Raw genomic sequence first — 25,286 nt, 5'->3', positions numbered from 1 at the left:
TTAAAAAATGTCATCGTTTCAGAACATCCACATAAATGCACATTGAGACTTAAAGGCTCGTATCAAGGATTTTTGGACTACATTCCAGATGATACTTTGGATTTTATGTATGATTCTTCTGATTACCCTAGCGACATGTTTGATATGTCTAAATCATCTAAGGACACACATGCACAATGATGATGATAATGACACAGCAGGAGAATTTACATAACGGTTGCAGTGTAGTGGATTATATGATAGCATCGTCATCTCTCTTCCACTTGATCTCATGTCACTTTCCAGTTAGTTGCTTTCTGGATATTAGTTATGATAATGTGGTCCAAACTGCTTATTCTACAAATTCTTCACCATCCAACCCATATGTAAGTACAAGACAAATTATCAAGTGGGTAAAATACCTGTGGAGTAAAGATACAAATAAACTTTTTCTAAAACATGTTACAAAAATGTTGCATAATTCCCATGACACGTCATCAGATTTGATAAATGAGAATACGGAAACTTCACTATCACGTCTTACAGACATAATTCAAAAGGCTGCTGATCACACTAAGGCAACATATGGTGGTATACCTGCACTAAAGATGAAAACACGATCCCCATGGTGGGACATTGAACTTGAAACTTTAAAACATCAGAAATATTCAGCTCTTAGAGCCCATAGAGATAAAAACACTGACATCAGCATTTACAAGAAATACAAAGCTCTATTTAAAAATATTTTCGCTAAGAAGAAAGAACAGTATTTGTGTAAGCAAAAAGACGAGTTCGTATCTGCAAGAAATGACCCAAAACAGTTTTGGAAAATAATTCTGCAAAATAGAAAAGCATTCATCCCTGAAACCATAACAGATGACCAGTGGATTAAACCTTTTACAACACTTCTCTGTTTGGACTATGTTAACCCTCTACATGAATCTAGTCTTTACACACATTGCACCACTGATAACACAGATTATAACATCCAACAACTCAGCAGTCAAATCACTGAACAGGAAGTTTTATTAAAACTTTCAAATCTTCCCACTAACCAAGTTCCAGGGCCAGATGGTATACCCGGTGAGTTTTTGAAGACTGCTAAACACATTATTGCCCCATACTTGACAAATATCTTTAACAATATATTGCAGAATGGCATATTTCCAAAAGGTTGGGGTGACAGTATTATTTGTTCATTATTTAAATCTGGAAGCAAACAAGACACAAACAATTATAGAGGTATTTCCCTTATTGATACAGTATGTAAAATATTTACTGCTATTTTGAACAAAAGACTACAGAAATGGTGTGACTTAAAGCAAATAATTAGTGAATCTCAGGCCGGATTCAGAGCCAACTATTCAGCTACTGATCACATTTTTGCATTACAGGCAATTATCCAAAAATATGCATGTAAGAAAAAAGGACGGTTCTATTGCCTTTTTATAGATTTTTCTAAGGCCTTCGATAAAATAAGACACAATGTACTTTTAACATCTCTTCATGATGTTGGTGTAACCGGCAAATACTACAACATTATTGTCTCCATGTACTCTCAACTCTCATCTTGTGTAAGAAAAAACTGTGGACTGTCATCATGCTTCACCTGTAATGTGGGTACCCGTCAGGGGTGCGCACTAAGTCCACAATTGTTTATTATTTTTATAAATGAACTGTACAAGAAAATGTTAAATGATGGTGGTAAAGGTGTTTTTATTACACAAACCATGGACAACCTATGTGCACTTATGTTTGCTGATGATATCTCAGCACTCGCTGACACATGTCTTCTTCTACAAAGAAGATTAACGTTTTAGAAACTTTTTGTAATGAAACTGGAATGCAAGTTAATCTCAAGAAGGCTGAAGTTATAGTTTTTAGAAATGGTGGTCCTCTACGATCATGCGAGAAAATGGTTTTACAAGGGCCAACAGATTGAATCTGTCTCTTTTTATAGATACCTGGGTATTGTTTTCACACCCAAGCTTGTGAGGAGCAAAGCACAACTATGTTTATGATCCCAGGTTAATAAAGCAATATTATAATTATTCAGTTCTCAGAGAAAAACTGGTAACATAGACGGCTGTGATTTATTTAGGATTTTTGACTCAACGATTGTACCTATACTCTGTTACTGAGCAGAAATTTGGGGCACTGAATATTGTAAGGTTATTGAGGCTGTACATCTCAAGTTTTGTAAACAGTACTTAAGAGTAAACAAATCTACGTTTAATGGGATGGTGTTAGGCGAGTGTGGTAGACTCCCTCTCCAGTATGTTTATCTCCTGCGTGTCATTAGATACTGGTGTCGTCTCATACACCTACCTGAAAATAGGTTGCCTTGTCAATGTTACATGATGTTGAGGTCTTTAGATGAAACTGGCCGCATCACATGGGTTTCTAAGGTGAAACAAATATTACTCATGCATGGCTTTGGTTATGCCTGGTTTTATCAAGAACTCGGAAATGTTGGTATGTTCATTTATCTTTTTAAACAAAGATTAAAGGATAATCTAAAACAGTCATGGTACTCATCAATACAGGATTCTCCGAAATGCTTTTATTATGGGCACTATATAAGTCGTTGTTGAATGTTGAAAAATATTTGTGTTGTGACATTCCAGTGTATCTAAGGATGCACTTATCAAGATTTAGTTGTAGCAACTTTAAGATAGCAATAGAAACTGGTAGATATGGAAATAATGGGTGAGTGAGTTAACGTCACATCGGCAATATTTCAGCCATATCGTGACGAGAACATTTAATAGTGAAGTGGAATATTTGTATGTCATAAAATTCTGTCAACGAAGGACAGGAAAACAACTAGAATATCACAAATGGAATTAAAACTAGCATGGCAATACAATATAAAAACAAACAGGCTATAGATTGCCAACAACTGAAGGTAGATCACCATTCTAGGGACCACGGGGACATACAGTACTTTTGCTACCTGCGTGGACCCTAGCTGGATTTACATTATCCCCTCAGCCGTCAGCAGTTTGGGAAATCTAGCCATACAGTAAAAAGACACCTATTCTACGAATGAAAACTTGGAAAGTTTGAATTTACTTTGAATGTTTGTGAACTTACGTACCCTCTCAGAAGGACAATAGTTTTACGGTACTTCAACCCCTCTTGAGGATACAGCCACTAACAAGCACAGTTATGAATTTAAACTTCCAATAATAAAATATTTATCTATTAATTCATCTACTATTTATCAATTCAGTTAGTAAGTCTAATTCTTTAAAAAAAGCAATGATTAAATGAGAACTTGTGTTATTAAAAAGATCCTTCATAGTTCGGGAATTAAAACAGTTTTCCCTTGTGATGGAATATTAAACACAGTCAAGCAAAACATGCTTGACTGTGATTCTTTCATCACAAGGGATACAAAACGGAGGATCTTCACCTTTAAGCCAAAATTCATGAGTATATCTTGTGTGGCCAATACGACATCGTCGCATAATGACCTCCAACCAATGTAGGGCTGTATTTCATGTAATTTGTTGATACCTACTTGACTGTCCCACTTCTTCTGCATCAGATCACGGATGTAAGATCCAATGGTAGCTTTATAATCACTGTAGCAGCAACCCACACGAAGCTAAGTAAAATCACTAGTAGTAACTTTACGCTAGATGAAACCACACAAACACAAAGTAACACTGTATACAGAAATAGTAGCAATAACAATGATAACAACTATGATGCAAGTAATTTTTATCCATTTCTGTGTTGGAACATTAATGGCCTTAATTCTAAACTAAGTCAGTTGGCTAACTTATCTGAGTTGTGTCAGTCGATTGATGTCATAGCCTTTATTGAGACCTGGGCAAGAAACTCAACAGATTTTGCTACACTTTTCCCAGGGTACATCTCCTACCAGTGTGTACGAGAACGCATCCATCCAGTGGGACGATACAGCGGCGGTATCGCGGTGTATGTGAGACAGACCATAGCCCCAAGATTCACCCGTATACACCATGAGTGGTTAGACTCAGTATTTTTCATAAGTGACATTATGGGCGATGATGCAAATAAACCCACTATATTTGGGTTTGTATATGTGACTGATACTCAGAACCCTACTGATGAAGGACTGTCGGGGATTGGACTTCTAGAAAGTAGACTGTATGGTTTAACACATGATTACCCACATGCGTCGTTTGTTTTATTTGGCGATTTTAATGCCCGTATAGGCGACAAGCAGTGTTACATAGAATACGATTCCACTGACTATTTACCAATAGAGGATGTAGACTATGAAAGTGATCCATTTAATGTACCAAGAACTTCCAAGGATTCAGTAGTTAATCCAGAGGGAGCAAAATTATTAGATATATGCCGCAATTATAACATACATGTATTGAATGGGCGAAACGGGAGAGACAAACTTGGTGAATTTACTTTTATTGGCCACCAAGGTAACAGCGTCGTCGACTATTGTTTGGTATCTTCATGTCTATATAAACATTTTGTAAATTTCAATATTTTATCCCGATGCGAGTCAGATCACTTGCCGATAGCGGTAGACCTGAAAACACCACATGACATAGCACGTGACCTCGGTCACAGTGAACATGCACGAGCAGGGACACACGACATCGAGACAGCGCGTTGGGACTCAGGTCGTAAGGGTGAGTTTATATGTTATATTACGGAAAACATTACTGATTTTAACTTAGCATTTTATGAAATATTACAGGTCAGCGTCGATAGTGCTATTAAAACTTTGAATGACTTTATACTTAGAGCGTTGTATGCACCCAAAGATTACGCAGAGCGAGCGAACAAACCACACTCTCAGTCCCACGCACAACCACATTCACAGTCGCATCACTCTTGCTCCCAGCACACGCGGATACAACCTTCATGGTTTGACAAAGATTGTGAAAAGGCTAAAAGATATAAATATACCCTACTGAATAGATTCAGAAAGACAAACTATCCTGTACATTGCACACTTTACTTAGAAGCTAAAAAAACTTTTAAATCACTTTGTGATAGAAAGAAATCAGAATACGAGCAAAATATTTTAGATGAAGTTGTTGATGCTGCAAAGAATAAGGATTGTCGATATTTCTGGAAATCTTTAAGGAAATACTGTTTTCATAGACAAAATGCATCAGAAAATGTAACAGTTGAAGAATGGTTTAATTACCTTAAAAATCTTCTCGCAGAAGATCCAGGTGGTACAGGGCGTATGTTCGGGGAACATGTTGATAGCTTCTTGAGATTACATGACTTTGATAATTGTGAGGATTGTGCCAGCTCTGATGATTTTCTGGGTAATCCCATAACCGATAACGAGGTATTATGTGCGGTTGGAAGCTTGAAATGTGGTAAATCCCCAGGGGAAGATGGCATCCCCGTGGAGGCTTTTAAGGAATGTATTTCATTCCTTCTCCCCGTTATGAGTAGTCTTTTTAATAAAGTTTTAGATAGCGGCAATTTTCCATCATCCTGGAATGTTGGATTAATTGTACCGCTTCACAAATCGGGTGCAACGGACGACCCCAGTAATTATAGAGGTATTGCATTATTGAATAGTCTGAACAAAATATTCACTACTATAATTGATAATCGTCTCAAATGTTGGATATCTACACGGGAACTAATATCGGAGTGCCAAGCGGGTTTCCGTGAAGAATATTCGACTATTGACCACATATTTACCCTTAATAGTATAATCCATAAGTATCTACGAAAGAAAGGAGGAAAGTTCTGTCAATAGGTCCAAACTGCTTTATGTTTTATTACAGTCGGGCGTACATGGGAAATTGCAACGTCTCTTACGTAACATGTATAGTAATGTGAGAGCATCCGTAAAAGTCAGTAAATTTCAAATGAGTGATGTACACATATGCCGGTGTTAGACAAGGTTGCATTCTATCTCCTATATTGTTTTTACTATACGTTGAAGAACTTGTTAAGGAAATGTTATCGAATGACTCGAGAGGAATATTTATTAACGAAACCATTGCCGATCTTTCGTTATTATTGTTCGCCGATGATGTTGTGATCCTCGCGGATTCCATTGTACAGTTACAACGCAAGATAGATACGCTACATGAATATTGTCAGAAGTGGGGGCTGAAGATAAACACTAGTAAAACAAAAGTCATGGTCTTTAAAAATGGAGGTAAAATCTCCAGTAATGAAAAATGGTTCCTCAATGGCGTAAAATTGGACGTTGGGTCATATTACAAATACTTAGGTATCATTTTCTCTTGTAGAAATATATTCTCTAAAGCATGTGAAACATTAACAATGCAAGCTGAGCGAGCTCTCCATGTTATAAAGCATTTTATAAATAGATTAAAAAATCTACCACTGAATGCATCTTATAAGCTTTTTGATGGGAAAATACAACCGATTTTATTATATGGTTCGGAAGTATGGGGCATAAATATAAATAAAAACATTGAACAAGTACATTCAAAGTTCTGTAAATATTTGCTGCGTGTTGGCTATAGAAGTGCGAATAAGATTATTTTGGCGGAATGTGGACGTTTCCCACTATTTATCAATACGCGCTGTCGAGTAATTTCTTACTGGCTCAGACTGATGAGGCAACCATCTACACGGTACTCCAGAAGTAGCTATGACATGCTCAAAAGACTAGATGACTGTTCACATGATACAAATTGGGTTTCCTTTGTTAGAACACTCCTATTTAGTCATGGTTTTGGACATGTCTGGCTCGAGCAAAATGTAAATGACGCAAATTATTTTATGCATATATTTATGCAAAGATGTAAAGACATTTATCAACAAGATTGGTATAATGAAGTACGATAGTCAGACAGTGTTAATTTTTATTCTGAATTTAAATATTGTATTGAAACAGAAACTTATCTTTCGAAGCTTAAATCGATACAACTTAAGCGCGCACTAACTAAGTTTAGATGTAATGCACATAACTTCAAGATTCAAGCGGCACGTTTCACCAAATCTCCAACCCAACAAGATGTTTCTTGCCCCGTTTGTAATCTTTCTCCTGAAGATGAATACCACGTACTTTTTATATGCCCTAAATACTCAGAAATAAGACAAAAATATCTGCCCTACACCTATACCCACCAACCGTCAAGACAGAAGTTCTACATACTTCTTGGTACTGAAAATAGTGATCTCCTGTTTAAGTTAGCCGTCGCTATATACCATATTTTCAAGTTAAGGAAAATGTAAATTGTTAAAACGTATCTATTATTTTGATGTTATAAATGTATCTCCAGGTTACAAATACTGCTTATAATGTACACTTGTACTGTTGGTCTCATGGCCATATATACTAATAAAGATCTGTCTAATCACTGTAGGGAATAAGAAGTAATAAAAGTGGATGTTCACACGATAAGTTTTAATAGCCTGAAGACAAGAAAGAGTGTCCGAATAGAGTATGTATTGTTTATGTTTAGGATGTTTCTGAATATATTTTAGAGCTGTTAATATGACGTTAGCTTCAACAGTGAAATTAGAGCTATTATCCGGTAATCTAGAAGATGTTGACAGTGGCACAAGCAACTACGCCACCGTACTTGGACCCATCTGTAAATAAGGATATATAATTGCTATATTTATGTTTTAATTCATTATATTCTTGTTCATATTGTAGTTTCTGATTTTTTATATGTAGTCAATGTTAGGTCCAATTGGGCCTAACCGATTGCCAAGGGAGAGAAGAAAGAAGACGGGAAGGGGCTATATTATCCAGCTCAATGCTGGCATCAGAAATAAGTGGTTTTATTCTTAAACCAAGAGCCGGAACAAGAGATGATTTCTTATTCTATAAATCTTCATACAGAGCATTGAAAACAGAGTTATATGCAGGGCGTGACTCACTGGCATACAGTTTCCCCACCCCATGTCCAACTCCTGTATTGTTAGTATATCTAGTTCACACTCCATCCTAGATTCAGTCTTCGAGCTCGCTCGACTTTACCTACTAACACGTGATATCACTGACTTATCATCACTCATTGTCTCTTCACAAGCAATCCATCCGGTTATGAGCACGAAAATATACAACAAATGAGCAAAGTTCATTCTGAAATTTCTCACTTAATAGCCGCTCCACATGGTGACGACAATGTTGGAAGAACCGTTATTACTCTCAGTGTACTCACAACAAGTTGATTTCTGGATAGTAGTGTTTATTGAGTGTTGTCATCCAGGCAATATTGCCTTTCGATACAATCTGAATACCGGTGTTATCACTCACACGTCATTACAAGACACACCGACAGTAAAGCAGGGACATGATCACAGAAAAGTCAGTGCTAGCCTCTAACCGAAATACTAATAAAATTCAAAATTTCCGTTACAGGAACCTTGAGGCACCATCGGGCCGTGATTACGACCATGCCATGCATGATAAAATAACCGAGTCGCGTGTCTGCTACATCTCTCCAGAATGCCGGAAAGGTGTTATTTGAAAAAAGTACTGGAAACTGTTTCCGTGTCCAAACACCATTACGTCACACCTACAGTTCTTTCGTGTACAGAGGTGATAGTTCTGCAAAGGTCGTTTAGTACTCCTTACCAAAAAAGGAGATTTGAGCAATCACAAAATCTTATACCCTGTCACGTGTCTGAATACACAAAATGGACCCGTGAAGGTCCCGGGGTAGAATAGGCCTTCAGCAACCCATGCTTGCCATAAAAGGCGACTGTGCTTGTCGTGAGAGGCGACTAACGGGATCGGGTGGTCAGGCTCGCTGACTTGGTTGACACATGTCATCGGTTCCCAATTGCGCAGATCGATGCTCATGTTGTTGGTCACAGGATTGTCTGGTCGAGACTCGATTACTTACAGACCATATAGTTGGAATATTGCCGAGTGCGGCGTAAAACTAAACTCACTCACTCACCGAATACACAATATATGATGTTAAGGTTTTGACAAACCTCGTATCATCCTACTGCCAGTCTAAGTAAACGTATTCTCAGTACTTTTCGTTACACTCCACTGCTGAGTCTAACAAAACCTTATGGGAGGTCGCGTCAGGTAACGTTTGAGCTACCAGCGACCGCTGAGATCAATGAGATTAATCGGCATCCATGAACTATTGTAGGGGTGTCTCACGATACGATATGTATCACGACTTTAAGGTCACGATACGATATGTATCACGACTTTAAGGTCACGATACGATGTGTATCACGACTTTAAGGTCACGATACGATGTGTATCACGACTTTAAGGTCACGATACGGTGTGTATCACGACTTTAAGGTCACGATACGATGTGTATCACGACTTTAAGGTCACGATACGATGTGTATCACGACTTTAAGGTCACGATACGATGTGTATCACGACTTCAAGGTCACGATACGATATGTATCACGACTTTAAGGTCACGATACGATGTGTATCGCGATGCATAATTTCTGCGCCTTTTTGCTGAGATATTTTACTAATGAATTCCAATAACAATCATATTAGTCATGCTAATAACTCAATAAGTATGCATATGCACTTGGAAAACTGTTATTTAAGTTAAAATAAAACCAAAGTCACAAGGTTCTCTTTTATATGTCTAACGTGACAGGTATTCTTGTAAAGGTGCGTTCTCAGGGTGCCATTTGTGGTGACAACTTGAAGCATGCAGCGTAGTCGCAAGGTGAGAACGCCCAAATCGTATCGACTTGAAATCGCATACGAGTTGCAACAGTTGTAACACGTAGGACTTATCCTAATTCCTACTACAAGTCGCAAGCTCTCGACCAATCAAGTCGCTGAGATGTGTCCGCCTCAGAGTGACGTCCCCTTTGTTTATGTTGACATCATGTCGGAACCACGCCAGAAAAAGGTCGATCTGACCAGAGAAGAAACGGAACGTTTTATTAGTTATAACTGTTTCTCATTGGGGTACACTTCTTCTCAATGTGTGGGGAAAGTTGTTTCCAATAACATGTCAACATTCAAAGTCAGCCGCCTAGCGCGCTCAGCCACCGCGACTGAGCACTGTGTGCTGGCGATTAGGTGCCTGACTCTGAGGGTGCAGGTTCGAATCCCGGATGGGACTCAACCGAAAAAAGTACTAGAATTTGTACTTTACTAAGAAAGTGAAATCCCAAATATGACATATGTTGCATTTGACCACTTTCTAAATGGCATCGTGTAATCATAGCTTTCGGCCGTGGGAGCCGTGCCAATTTACACTCATCAGAGGGGTACACAAAGTACGCAGTCTAGACTACCAGTTGTCCGACTTTCATTTTGTGGAAGTCGCGGTGGATGAGCGGGCTAGGCGGCTGACTTTGTGTGCTGGCGATTAGGTGCCTGACTCTGAGGGTGCGGGTTCGAATCCCGGATGGGACTCAACCGAAAAAGGTACTAGAATTTGTACTTTACTAAGAAAGTGAAATCCCAAATATGACATATGTTGCATGTCAACATTCCAGCTTTGTCCATAAGTTTTTCAGTGACCCTTGATCTTCATGTTTCTTCATCTTGATCTTCATCTCTTCTTCCGTTTTACCGACTGCGACATGACCACTGCCATTGGTACGGCTAGCGTTTCTACCTAAACTTGACGAATCCATGTTGCTGAGTCATACGTGAAAATCTCGCGAGATACGAGTTCTATGCGACTTACAAGGACACAAATAACGATCTTTGTTGCTACCACAAGTCGTATGCAACAAGCTGTTACTACAGTTCGCACCATGAGAACGCACCTTAATCATTATCATCATGATTTATGAAGAAATGAAATGTATCAATCTTGTCAGGGTAAATTTGGCAACTGTGGAAATAACACTTCCAGTTGTGTCCTGTTTCAAAGGAAAAATAAATATATGACCTGTACCAGCAACTGGCAGTGAGTGTCTCAAGTAAAATCTTTGATTAAACCACAAGTAATATAACTGATTGTAGACTGTGACACAAAAACACGTAAAATGTAAAATAATCCTTAAGCAATCCGCAATAGGTTTTGTGTCAAGTGACTCACTAGAAAGTGGTTGTTAGGTAATAAATATGCTATATGCTCATGACAATTTATATGAAACAACTTAGCATTAAAAAATTAAAAAGTAGTTTAACCACCATCTCCAAATGTTCATGTTTTAGTACTCATTATTCTCCTGTCACATCACATCACGTAACAAGTCTGTCAAGTCACAATTGTCACAAGTGACAAATGATAAACTGTTATCACAGAAGATAAATAAACAAATAAGAAATAATTATCTTTGATGAAACTTTCAACCTTCAGCCAGGCCTCCAGTGTCAGACTTGACCAAATCGACCATCCGCTATTTTAATTTGGAATTTTGAAGAGTTAACAGGATCATAATTCACAACAAATTTTAATCATTCATTACTTTATCACATCACTTCCTGAGGTTTTTCCAGCTCTGTTCCAAAACCAACATCGACCAAAGGTTTAACTGATAACACACTGATTGATTAATTACTTGTATCTTTATCAGCAGATTTGTCAAAAGACCGTGTTTATGTGTGTAGATCTACACATCTATAGTGCCTACGTAATGTCGTGCTTGTGTAAAACACTTCCAACACCTTCGTTCAAAGAATTAACCGCCAATACATTGATTGATTGATTGCTGATCGTTGGCTAACTTTCAAAATGCATACAGATATCATAATAAACTAATAGGGCAATATGACAAAATGTAAAGACGTACAGCTTTACACCACTGGTAGATGATTAAACTTCAAAGTGTTTCATTGTTTTAATAATAATGAAATAAAAATGACTTTATCTTTGTTGATCAGTCTATACTGAAACTATTAATTACGTATACTGGTGGCGCACGAACCAGTCACGAATCTTAAGATATCATCCGGGTTCTTACGGGAGAAAAACAATAACATACGGAACAACCAGTCCATAGAAATTGCTCTGCACTAGTGCCCCTTTAAACGTTCTTACCTCCGCATGTCTTGTGCCAAAGGGTTCCCCTCACCTCCACTTCACACAACGTCAAAGGCTTATTACCAGAACTGTACTTGACGATTCTGACGTAGCGTCCAGTAGTATTGACGGCACATGGCAAGTCTACAGTCAGACTGCCCCCTACTTTTCCTTCATGCCAATAACAGAGTTGGAGGCCAGAGTTGTTGCTGATCGTTGGGTCAGACGTATGGACCTCCACTGAAAAGTTGGTTAATCTGTCGTCTGGACAGGAAAGAAAAAATAAACCTCTCAAAACAGTACATGCAATGGTAATGTAGTTTACACTTTTTTCAGTGTGAGACAAAGTGTGTGATAAGCATCTTCACAGCCAGAACACAGGCCTTTTCATGTAGCACCTAGCATAAGATACATTTGAGGTCACACTTTCTCACTCAAGTCTTGCTTTTGTTAAGGTTTATTAGGTTTATCTGAGTGATGCAGAATATTCAAACACGTACTTGTATTATCATAGTGTTCTTCAAAATACTTACAGTTACTGCGCCCCCTGTTGGTGATGGACACAGTTTGGATCAAGAAGGTCTGTTGTAGATCTACCTGCCACCAGTCTAGCGACGGTTTGTTGTATAAAACAACGTGGGCGCAGCGTCTGACTATGTTGTAAGCATTGTGGTTTCCGTCAACAGCCCGATCAGATGTCATTGATGGACCATAATCAGAGCTTTGTTTTGTGGGCTTGTTCAAAGCAATGTTTGGCAGATCCATACCTGGACCAAGAGAATGTTTTTGGTTAAAAAACCCCAAAACATCTGGCAAAATAGACTAACAACCCTCCAACACCAGTTTGGTGCATGTCAGTAGATCGAAGAATGAAATATACACTTAAACCTTCACGCCTCTACTGACCTGAGCGTACGGCATTTTATCTTCATTCCTAGGTATGTGTAGGTGTTGGTGAAATATTGCCAAAAGAGCCATAGAATCATATACACTCACTCCTATTCATTGCTGACCGACTATTGTAAATGTGGCACTGATAGTGGTTACTTGAAACAAACTCTTTAATTCACTCTAAGCAACAACAGAAATGGAGGCTTTGGTTCAAAATCGACAATTATGGTCAGCACATTTGCGGGAATCACACTTAGAGTTCACCCAAAATGGTATCATTATACCCCACACACAGCATCATTCATGGTCTCCATGGTCATCGATGAAAGCGCTGCATCATATGTATTTGGAATGAATTAGCAGTTGTCATCCTTGGTAGGAGGTCATTCAGTCTTCTTTCATCTCTCCCTCTTTTATTAAAGCAGAGGCGATGTTACAAGTATTTGTTTGGAAACAAACATGTTGGAGACTGTGAATTACAATGTAAAGCATTCGGAAGTTAAAGTATGAGGAGGACATACACAGTTAAGGAGAGTTAGGGAAAGAGAGGTAGGAAACTTGAGAGCGTGCAGAATCGGAAAACTCACCACATCAATATGTTGGTTTAATCATTTGGAAACAGACGTAACCATTTTCTTTTAAAATCTGGGTGATCTTCCTTTTATTTCCATACGGTAGTGATGTTTTATGGAATAGAAGAGTTGATCGAAATTCTGCAGAGGCACATCTGTTTTACTGATGTATTGCTTAATGATGAAAAAATGTGGTTTACTAATACACTTGCCTCAGGGTCCCCCGGTAAAATCTTTGTTATAACAGCGTTGAGACGAGTGTCAGTTTTCAACTTGTACCTGTTTACTAACTGAGAGATTAAATGTTTAGTGTTCTCACATAAAAAGAATAAGTTTTCGAGTGGTTCTATTTCTCTGCCACTTACAGGACAAAGGTCATCCTGATTAATTCATATTCCGCAAAGACATGACTTCGTTGAGACTATTCTGTGCATTATTTTAAATTGAAAATTCCTAGCATTATTTTCTATGGTAACAGCGGTTGTCATTGTAAAACAGTCAGCAAGACAAGTGTCGGATAACACAGCATCAAGCCTAGATTCCCACTTGAGTTGTAGATTATGTAGTGTGATCGTCACACAGTTGTGAATAGACAAATTTACAGTCAGCTGAACATATTTGTTTAAGAATAGAACAATCAGTATCATAATGAGGTGTTGCCTTAGTAAGATCAAGATGCTGTTTATTTATGTGCTTAGAAAATCGGAAATATAGGAGATACGGTTCATGAAGATTAAAAGTTTCTTTTAGTATTAGAGTGAGTGAGTGAGTGAGTTAATGTTTAACGTCACATCGGCAATATTGCAGCCATATCGTGACGAGAACATACGTGACAAAAAGAATATATATGCATATTATGAAGAACCTGTCGACGAAGGACAGTAAAACCACTAGATTATCACAGTTATTATTAAAACTAGTGTGGAAACTTAAAAAATAATACTATCACTATTGGGACAGTACAATATAAAAACAGGCCACAGACCGCCAACAACAGAGGGTAGATCACCATACTAGGGGCCATGGGGACTTACAGTACCTCTGCTACCTGCATGGTCCCTAGCTGAGTTTACACCATCCCTCAGCTGCTGGCGAGTGTATGCAAGATTAGCCAAAAATTACGATGACACATATACTACAGCTAAAAATGTGGAAGATAAAATCTGATTCCAAATGTTTTGGGACTTACGTACCCTCTCAGGAGGACAGTAATTTTACGGTACTTCAACCCCCTTCGATGATACAGCCACTAACAATGTTATCTGCTAATTCAACTTCCAATCATAAAATGTTTATCTATTTACAAGTTCTGAAACAGATCTAATTCTTTTAAAAACGCAATGATTAAATGACAACTAACATTACTAAAAAGCTCCTTCATGCTTCGTGATGTAAAATAGTTATCCCTTGTGATGGAATATTCAACACTTTTAGTATTAGAAAAGGGTTCACATCACCAATGTCTGTTATAATATCTCGTATAGTTTTCACTTCTATTTTATACCCACCCACCCCCTTTTATAGTCACTTACTCATATATATCTTTTAATTTTATTACGTTTGCCGCCCCAGATAAACTTGAAAAGGATGGTATTCAAACCTTTAGGTGGATTGGGAAGCGCCTTAAGAAGATAAGATGAGTAACCTGCGATTTGATAATCATAATTTTATCTCTAAAAGTTAAACATCTACTTGACCATGAAAATAATATTTTTCTGGTTTTTGAAAATTGGTGTTCAAAATTTAGTGAAATCATTTCATGTACGTTTGTTGAGAAAGTAAAACCCAGAATTTTAAATGGTTCTTTCGCCCAACGAAGCGGTATATGCGAACAGAGTTGCTCATTAGAATTTCGCTTGGAACCAAACCATGTTGCAACGGTTTTATCGCAGTTGAGATTTAAACCAGATACGGTAGCATTACTTTTCATAACCCACATACGTTCACATAACCCCCTTTTCAGATCCTTGGTATCATCTCGTATTGAAAACTAAGGTATTCCGAACCCTTAATCTTCTCTCCTTTTATATTCTTATTTGCTTTAACTGCAGTAGCAGATGTACGGGGCCACCGGGTCACCGTGACGACAACCACGCCCTAAAATTAAAACGTCTAATAAGGTACCCGAGTTGATAACTGAGCTACAGCTATTCCTTGGAGAGTGTGTGTCTGAGTTTAGTTTTACGTCGCACTCAGCATTTTATTCCAGCTATATGGTGGCGGTCTGTAAATAATCGCTATTCCTTTGAAAAAAATTAACCCAAGTTCTAAGTACAGGGCCAAAGTTAAAGGCTTCCAGTGGTTTGACAACTGTATCGAATGCTTTCTCAAAATCAATTGCGATCAAAAGACAAAGAGCTTCATGTTCTTCACAAGAATGTATTAGCTCATACAGTATTCTAGTATTTTCGTCCAGTAAATCAATTTTTTAATTAAAAAAAAACTGTTTGCGTTTCACCTATCATATCAGGAAGAAAATGTTTAATCCGTGAAGCAATTACAGCGGGTGCAATTTTATAGTCTACATTTAAAACATTTAAGAAAAATTGATAAAGTTCTGCACTAAAACCGTCCAAACCGGGACTTTTCCAGTTCTTCATATTTTTTAACGCTCGTGCATATTCGTCAAGTGTGAGTTCAGTCTCACAAAATGCGCGTTTAACAAAGATATTAGTAGAAACATCTGTGTCGTTTTCCCAGTCACTCGCATGTTTACGTCTACACAAATTATTATACAAATTGGAAGAATCTCTTAATATGTCTTCCTTATGTATCTTAACTGCGCCTGGTGTTATAAGTTGACCCATATTTTTATTGATATAATTTCTCTTTTCTAAATGCATAAAATATTCCCTATTTTTTTCTCCTCTCCTTCTTCGTGCCATCTAGCCTTACTCCAAAATATGAGCCCTTTTACTTTAGCGATTCTAATATTTTAATATTTTTTGGAGCATAAATCTTTATTTTGCCTACTACTCAATGTTGAAAATCTGTCTTCCATTTCATATATTTCACGTTCCTGCATAATCTGTTTTTTTTTCATTTTGTTTTTGTTTTCGCTTAATTGAATACCCTACGGTGTCCGTTCTTATATTAATTTTAGGTATGTCAAAAACTAATTGATCATTTGCTACTAATTCAATATTTTCTAAGTTATCAAAATCTGTGGAGATATGGTATTCAAGTATAGTATCGCGTATACTGTCTGTAACAAGATGGACATAGACACTACCGCAGAGTAGGGACGAATTGAATTTCAAGTAGCCCGCTCCGCGCTCTGTGGGAGTCTTGTTTCATCTGGTCTAAAATGTTTTCCGATGCATTTAAATCCTAGCTGAGTGCAGACTGTGGTATGGTTTGAATGCCATGTTGTCCTAGTAAGTCAAATGTTGCTCTAGCAGTGTTGACACGAGCGTTGTCTTGCTGGAAGATGTGATTTCTGTAACATCCTACGTATGGTATAACGTGGGACCTTGTGTCTTGGCCAGTAAATCGAGAAGATGTCACGTCATTTTGTCATCCTGTACCAAGATCCAGGAGCACCAGGTGTCAGCTAACTAGACAGACTGCATCCCACACCATGAAGCATGGACCACCCCGTGAATCTCTTTTAACAATACTCTCACTGGAAAACAGTTCCCATGCCTTCACCATACTCTCGTTCGGCCATCGCCTGTTGAAATACAATATCGGCTGTCATGAGATAAAACCTTAGTTCTGTGGATAACGCCCATTTGATGCTAAACTGCTCTCTTAAGTCGGTTTGGGCGGTGATGAGCGGTGAGGACAGGATTACGATATGGTTTGTGACAGCAGAGGTTTCTTCCGTGAAAAGGTCAACGTGATGTCTGGCGTGCTGTTTCCGTCGATCCTGCAGATGGTTACTTACAATCTGTCGGTCTTGGCGTTGTGATGTTGCTGCGTGGATGATCTTGGATGCTGTTACTGACCTCATACCACTCCTACAATCTGATTGTCCCATCATGAACATTGAAATGATTGGAAGTTCGGCCAACTTGCAATCGCCCAAAGACGTGGTTGCTCTGGTCTCTCGTAATTCGTGTCATGGCAATTATGTCAAGACAAACATAAGTCCGAGCGAGTTTGAGACTTGCTTTCATTGGTAGGGTTATCACGATATGCACGTACAGTTTCATTCTCACCAATGTCATTCGGAACCTTTTACCACGTCTGCCTTTTCAGGTGCGGTTAGTCGATATGCTTTTTCATCAGAAAACACACTGATGTTGGTAATAACTGTGAATTTGGATTTAAACACATGTTTACAAAGCGATACAGTAATAATAACAACAACATTTTGAATTTGCGTTGAAATGCGACGTTTCGTTTGTGTTTCCGAAAAGAAATAAAGACATTGAGGGTAATATTCAACTAGAAGAAATAGTTGTTCAATTTGGAAGAAAGGCTTAAGGCCCGCGGTATGATCATCAAGAAAATTACTGATCCACTTGTGGCTTGAAGTGTTTTTGTTTGTTTTTAACGACACTCTTCACATTTTTCCAATTATAATTTGCCTTGAGAGGTTATGTTTACGGTGGTATAGTGCTGGTGGTGATATAACTCAAGGACAATGTAATCATTTTCAGGTTTGCGTCGGACACATTAACTGACGTTGATTTACCTTAAATATACGTAGATATACTGCACCTAAAGATTTAGTTTTAAAAACGAACGAAATAGAAAGGCGCACAAATATATAATGGGTGTTAACATTTTTTGTCTCTTTTGTATTTTAATTTAAAAGCAATACATGTATCTATTTTAATCTGTGGTGATCGGAGGCGTGACCCTAATGTCCAAGGTCATGACCCAAGACGGAAGGAGCCGGGGATGTCCGATCGGCTCAGAGAGTTCGTGGAAGCCATTACTGTGAGTATGCCAGCCACCTGCTAGGTCGAGTTAATTCCCTCAGATAGGAAGGTTTATTCGCTCGGTTGTATCCGCGACCGACTCCATTAGGTGTCTAAACTTATAGTGAACTAGGAAATCACTACAAATCTTTCCTCCAGATGACATGGCTAATGTGAAGAACAACCTCCTTGCGGAGAGTGTTGGGTATCGCTAATTTCTCTTCCCCTGTGTGAATCCTGGGTAGAATGTGTCCACATTGACCCTTTGCTGTTCGTAAGAGGTGATCGAATTGGGCAACCTGTTTGCTTTCGGTTGCACTCCTGTGTCGATTGAGGACCTAGACAGGTTGTAGAACATTCTGGGTTTATCAAAGGGCTGGTCATGCTAAGCCCTGGGTATGTATAGCCCATCTGAAGTTTAGACTCACTTAAAACACTCACGCAGAAGAGGTCACGAACCAATCTGAGATATCATCCGGGTTCTCACGGGAGAACAATAACACAAGGCACAACCAGTCCACAGACATTGCTCTGCAATAATGTCCCTTTAAACGTTCTTACCTCCGCATGCCTTGTGCAAAAGGGTTCCCCTCACATCCACTTCACACAACATCAAAGGCTTATTACCAGAGCTGTATTTGACAATTCTGACGTAGCGTCCAGTAGTATTGACGGCACAGGGCAAGTCTACCGTCAGACCTCTGCCGACTGTGCCTTTATGCCAGTAACATAGTTGGATGCCAGAGTTGTTGCTGGTCATCGGGTCAGACGTATGGACCTCCACTGTAAAGTTGGTTAATCTGTCGTCTGGATGCGAACAGAAAAAAATAAAATAAAAATAACCCCCAAGAGAGTACAGGCACTGAGAATGAAGCTTACACGTTAGTTCTTCAACGTGAGACAAATGTATTTTGATAAGAATCTTCACAGACTGGGAAAATATTTCCAGAACACAGCCCATTTTTACGTTGCACTTAACATATGATAATGTTTGCGTTGACCTTTTTCTCACATAAGTCTTGCTTTTGGTAAGGTTTATTTGTTTTATTAAAGTCTTATACGACATTCCAACTGGCATTCGTGTCAGTGTGAGGTACCAGGTCAGTCACTGATCCGCTCAACCTCTGCCGCTATATCAAAGTGGAAGTCAGACTACTGGCAGTCTAGTTCACTTTTTTGTCTACCCCTATGACAAATGTAAACTGTCATGGCTCCAAATATTCATTCACTAAACGGAAATGGTACTTGGAAAGACGGTAGAGAGTATAGTACCACAGCCATATTACTCAGATGATCTTAGTTTCATTTCATGTTACGTCTTCCGTTTTTATATCGTACGCGTAGTGTTCTTAAATCTACTTACGGCAACATTCCCACCTGTTGGTGATCCACACAGTTAGGACCAAGAAGGTCTGGCGTAGATCTACCTGCCACCAGTCTAGTGAGGTTTTGTTATTTAGTTCAACGTTTCTGACTTCGGCATTAGTGTTGTGACTGCCGTCAACAGCTCGATGAGATGACTTTGACCAATCATCATTAAAGTTTTGTTTTGTGGGCTTGTTCAAAGCAATGTTCGGTAGATTCATACCTGGACCGAGAGAATGTGACTGTTGGAAACACATCATACAAAAAAGACTAACAACCCTCCCAAACGCGCCAGGTCTGTGTCAGTAGATCAACGGGTGAATGAGAAACCTATGGCTTCCTGCCGCTACGGACCTGGCATTACGAGATCTGCATGTTTTTACCATACGGCATTATATTAAAAAATCCTGATTAAGCCATTTCATTCGGAGGTATGTGTAGATGTTGGTGGGATATTGCCAAAAGTGTCATACAATTATATGCACTCACTCACTTATTCATTGTTGGACTGCTGTTATTAGTAACGGCAATAATGTCTCCATGTGAATCATTGGCCTGAAATAATGTGGCAGAACCTTCTCTAAATATATAGGAAATGGTCACAGTAACGCAATTTGATTCCCAAGCTGGATACTACGGCTTTAACTGAGAGTCAGTAAAACGAATGTCAAGGAAACATGATGCTGTATGTTGTATTCTTACAAATGACTAGTGCAGTGCAAATTGTGTGGCAACAGCAATACAGAGGTTATCGGCATCTCTGAACTTTTAACGTCATATAAATTTTCTTACCTCCGCATGTCTTGTGCAAAAGGGTTCCCCTCACCTCCACTTCACACAACGCCAAAGGCCTATTACCAGGGCTGTACTTGACGATTCTGACGTAGCGTCCAGTAGTATTGACGGCACAGGGCAAGTCTACAGTCAGACCTTTGCCTACTGTGTCTTTATGCCAATAACAGAGTTGGAGGCCAGAGTTGTTGCTGATCGTTTGGTCAGAAGTATGGACCTCCACTGAAAAGTTGGTTAATCTGTCGTCTGGATGGGAAAGGAAAGATAATCCCTCAAAAGAGTACATGCTATAACAGTAGCTTACACTTTTCGACAGATTTTTGTTTCAGCCTGAGACAAATGTATTTTGATAAGCATCTTCACAGACTAGGAAGATATTTCAAGAACACTTGCTTTTGCATGTAGCACCTGACTTGGTGTATTTGGATTCATACTTTCTCACTCAAGTCTTCCTTAATTTATGGCAGTATTGGTTTATCAATCAGTCTCATAAGGTAGTCAAACATGCACTTGTATTGTCCTCTTACATATTTCGTTTCATGATAATAATGCTAGTTTTATTTTAATACCTGTGATTCACGGGTAAGTGATCTATTGTACAATAATGAATTGTTCTCGTCACGATATGGCTGAAATGTTGCCGATGTGATGATGATGATGATGATGATGATGATGATACATAAACTATCCGAAAAAGAAACCCATAGTCGGCTTGTATTTTAAAACATCTATTGATTACATATCGTGTTCAAACAATCGTCAAAATATGTATTTACCTGAAAATGTTTTATGGGATTTCTTACAAGGATTAGAAAGGCATCGCTACAAAGCAACAGAAATCACCTTCCAGTAGATGTTGTGCAGCAAAGAGCATTCATTGTCTGGCAATAAAATTTCATATTACTTTCAGATATTGGCATTCGTTTTGAAGGAGTTTAAAGGTCAGATCACTACGTCACGTCTTGACGCTGCGACACAAAACATCACCATTGAAAGAATGCATGCTTGAGATTACAACTCTTCTGTTGCAAGGCGTCTGAATGCTAGTCTGAGCAAGATGTCATGGTTTGAGCTCGTTGCAACCAAACAGCTACAACAAATGACCGTCCCCGTACAGACATCGGGTTATCATTACAACCCAAGATCTGTACATTCGGGTAGTGCAGTTGCGTGGTCGTACTGCCATTTGTGAGAGCACAGCAGCCAGGATGCCTGGATTTCAGGGGATATCCGGTCAAACTGTACGGAACAGGTTGATAGAGACGGGTTTGAGAGCCAGGTAACCCGCGTCTGGGTCGTGCTACATCGTTACAATCGCGCTCAGCGAGTCCGTTATATAAAAGTATCCACTTGGTAGTACAGACATTACCTTCTTCTTAACTGGTGTACAATTCCATGCACTAAAATCTATTTGTGGATGAGTTATGCATGTTTAAAACTACAACATTTTCGCAACAGGTTTCTCGTCTATGCCTGTCATTTATTGGATAGGTTATTAACTCACTCACTGGAACACACTGTCAGTGTGGTTCACACAGTCGTCAGTCAATGATCCACTTAGTCACTGCGACTTCCTCCGACAATTGTAAATTGGCACGGATCTGAACATTTGTTAACTAAATGAACATGGAGGTTGGTAAGACAGTAGGGACTATTATCCTGCTGCCACAATACTCAGATGCACATAGTTTCATTTCATGTTATATCTTTCTTCTTACTAAAAAGGGCGGTAGCCTAGTGGTTAAAGCGTTCGCTCGTCACGCCGAATTCGATTCCCCACATGGGTACAATGTGTGAAGCCCATTTTCTGGTGTTCCTCGCCGTGATATCGCTGGAATATTGCTAAAAGCGGCGTAAAACTAAACTCACTCACTCACTCATTCTTACGAAACATCGTAGTGTTCTTTAATGTACTTACAGCTACTGCACCCCCTGTTGGTGATGGACACAGTTAGGATCAAGAAGGTCTGTTGTAGATCTACCTGCCACCAGTCTAGCGACGGCTTGTTGTATACAGCAACATGGGCGCAGCCTTTGACTGTGGTGTAAGGATTGTGGTTGCCGTCAACAGCCCGATCAGATGTCATTGATGGACCATAATCAGAGCTTTGTTTTGTGGGCTTGTTCAAAGCAATGTTTGGCAGATCTACACCTGGACCGAAAGAATGCAGTTGTTCAAAACACATCATACAAAATAGATTAAAAACCCTTCAAAAATAGACTTACAACTGTGTCAATAGATCATTGACAACGAATGAAAGATACACTTAAGATTTCCTGCCATTACTGACCTGGCAGTCCGAGGTCTAATGTTTGAGCGTGCGTCATTTTATCAAAAATGCTGATTGAGTTCTTCCATGTCCAGGTATGTGCTAGATGTAGGTGAAATACTGGCAAAAGTGCGACACAATTATACACACGTATTCATTGCTGAACCACTGAACCACTGACGCTAATTTTCGAAAAGTTCAAACACAATCACTGAAGTGAAATACGGTGACAGGGCCTTTCCAAACTATGGAGAAAATGACCTGATTCCTATGCGGAAAATAAGGTATTAACTGTGAGTCAGTAACACACGGAAGCATGCTGTAATTAATAGTTGTAGTATCACAAGTTACAAGTGCGGTGCAAACTTTGTGGCAGGGCAAGTTCAGAGGTAACATCATACATAGGCAGTGACTATAGAAAAAAAGACAATGAGGCTAATATTGAACTGTCAACCACAGTTATACAATTTTGAAGAAAGGTTTAGACCCGCGGTTTGCTCATCGAGTACAATTCTGCTCCTCTTGTGGCTTGGGCCTTTTTTGTTTGTTTTTGCAGCCCCGTATCGCACTATTCCACTATACATGACGTCTTGAGATGTAAGGTGAATAATAAATTAGTTTGGTGCCTTGAAACCAATAACCGTATCACAAATATTCAGTGTGGTTTCAGGAAAAACCGTAGTACCACTGATCATCTGGTACGACTAGAGTCCTTTGTTAAAAATGCTCTAGTAAATAAACAACATGCAGTATCGATTTTCTTTGATCTCGAGAAAGCATACGATACCACCTGGGAACATGGCATTTTGAAGGATTTACATGACTTCGGTTTAAGGGGTCGTTTACCTCTTTTTATATTATAATTTGTAAAAGACAGGCAATTTCAAGTCCGAGTGGGTTCAACCCTGTCTGACCATTTCAATCAGGATCAGGGTGTTCCACAAGGCAGTGTTTTGTCTGTAACACTCTTTAGTATCAGGATAAACAGTTTATCGAAGGTTTTAAATGATTCAATCAATGGATCACTTTTTGGGGATAATTTTAATATATCTTGTCGTGGGAAAAATATGCATACTATTGAACGGCAACTGCAATTGTGCTTAAACAAAATAAACAAATGGTGTCTTGAAAACGGCTTTAAATTTTCTGAATCGAAAACCAATTTTATACATTGCTGTAGAAAATACAAACCGCATAAAAGACCCATAACTGTTTTTAAATAGCACTCCCATCAAAGTCGTTACGGAGGTAAAGTTCTTGGGTCTGATTTTCGACTCACATTTAACTTTTCTCCCCCATATCAAGTCCCTAAAAAATAAATGCCTGAAGGCGCTGGATTTATTAAAAGTCGTTTCTAATTCAAAGTGGGTAGGTGATCAAGCTACTCTCCTCCACTCATATAGATCACTTGTCCACTCAAAACTTGACTATGGTTCCATCGTATGTGATGAAGCCTGCAAAACCAACCTAAAACTATTAGATTCTGTCCATCACCAAGGTCTAAGGCTTTGTCTTGGGTCCTTCAGAACTTCACTTATCGACAGTCTCTACGTCGAGGCAGACGAACCATCTCTTACCCAATGCCGTATGAAATTATCCTTACAATATATTACAACGTTATATTCTAACGAGTCTAAACCTGCATTTCACTGTGTCTTTTACTCTCCTTATGAAGATTTGTATAACAAGAAATCATCTCTTGTTCCGCCTCTTGGGCTGAGAATTAAACCTTTCATTACTGCTGCCTACATTGAGCTGGAAAACATAGCTCCCTCCCGTCTTCTTTCTTCTCCTCCTTGGCAGTTGGTTAGACCACAAGTCGACCTAACGTTAACTGCATTTAAAAAATCAGAAACTACAATATAACCAAGAATATCATTTAAAAAACAAATAGAACAATTACAAATCCTTATTTACAGATGGGCCCAAGGACGGTGGTGCAGTGGCTTGTGCCTCTGTAATTGGATCCAGAACAATATTTTCTAGACTACCAGATAGCAGCTTTATTTTTACAGCTGAAGAAAACGCCATATTAACGGCTCTTAAATATATTCAAAGACACCCTAAACATAAACAGTATGTAATCTATTCGGACTCTCTTTCTTGTCTTCAGGCAATTAAACATATTTCTTGTAAACATCCAAGTTGAATTGTATAATGATCTTGCCACAGGTCAATACGACATCGTCTTTTGTTGGTTACCCAGTCACGTTGGAATCTCTAGTAACACAATTGCCGATCTTGCTGCCGAGACAGCACTCAACAAATCTGTGACACCACTTCGTATTGTTACGAGTGTGTATTTCCTGTATATTTTGTTATTAATTCAGTTTAATTTGTGTTTTAATATCTGGTCAACACTTTTAGAATTCTGGCATTCCGGAATTTACCTGCTCCTAGTTTTCGATGTTTCACTTCCGGGATACTGTTTCGAGACCATTCTACAGTGTTGACGACGTCCGTTTGTGCCCGAACTTTATATAGTTTATATATAAATAGGCTGGCTGCCATGTGGAGGGGGACACTCACACTGACATTCATTTATATTTGCTGGAGTTAGATCTCTGCCACGCTTTTGATCATCAAAATCCTGTCAACACGTGAATCTACATCATCTGCTGTCGTACCGATCGCTGTGTTTACATT

General features: G+C 38.8%; 1 protein-coding gene across 1 annotated transcript; it reads right to left on the bottom strand.

The window, feature by feature from the left end:
- Nucleotides 1-10,389: 10,389 nt before the first annotated feature.
- On the bottom strand, nucleotides 10,390-22,698 carry LOC137257558 (uncharacterized). The gene is made up of 6 exons (XM_067794883.1): nucleotides 22,662-22,698; nucleotides 22,295-22,522; nucleotides 20,371-20,616; nucleotides 18,775-19,020; nucleotides 11,898-12,143; nucleotides 10,390-10,523 (listed from the first exon to the last, which is right to left on the bottom strand). The coding sequence occupies exons 1-6, from the start codon at nucleotides 22,696-22,698 to the stop codon at nucleotides 10,390-10,392; spliced, it is 1,137 nt and encodes a 378-aa protein (XP_067650984.1).
- Nucleotides 22,699-25,286: the final 2,588 nt, after the last annotated feature.

Source organism: Haliotis asinina, chromosome 12 (genome assembly GCF_037392515.1).
Source record: "Haliotis asinina isolate JCU_RB_2024 chromosome 12, JCU_Hal_asi_v2, whole genome shotgun sequence".
NCBI lineage: Eukaryota > Metazoa > Mollusca > Gastropoda > Lepetellida > Haliotidae > Haliotis > Haliotis asinina.
Note: the sequence above shows the minus strand (reverse complement) of the source record. Positions and strands in the feature narration are given on the sequence as shown.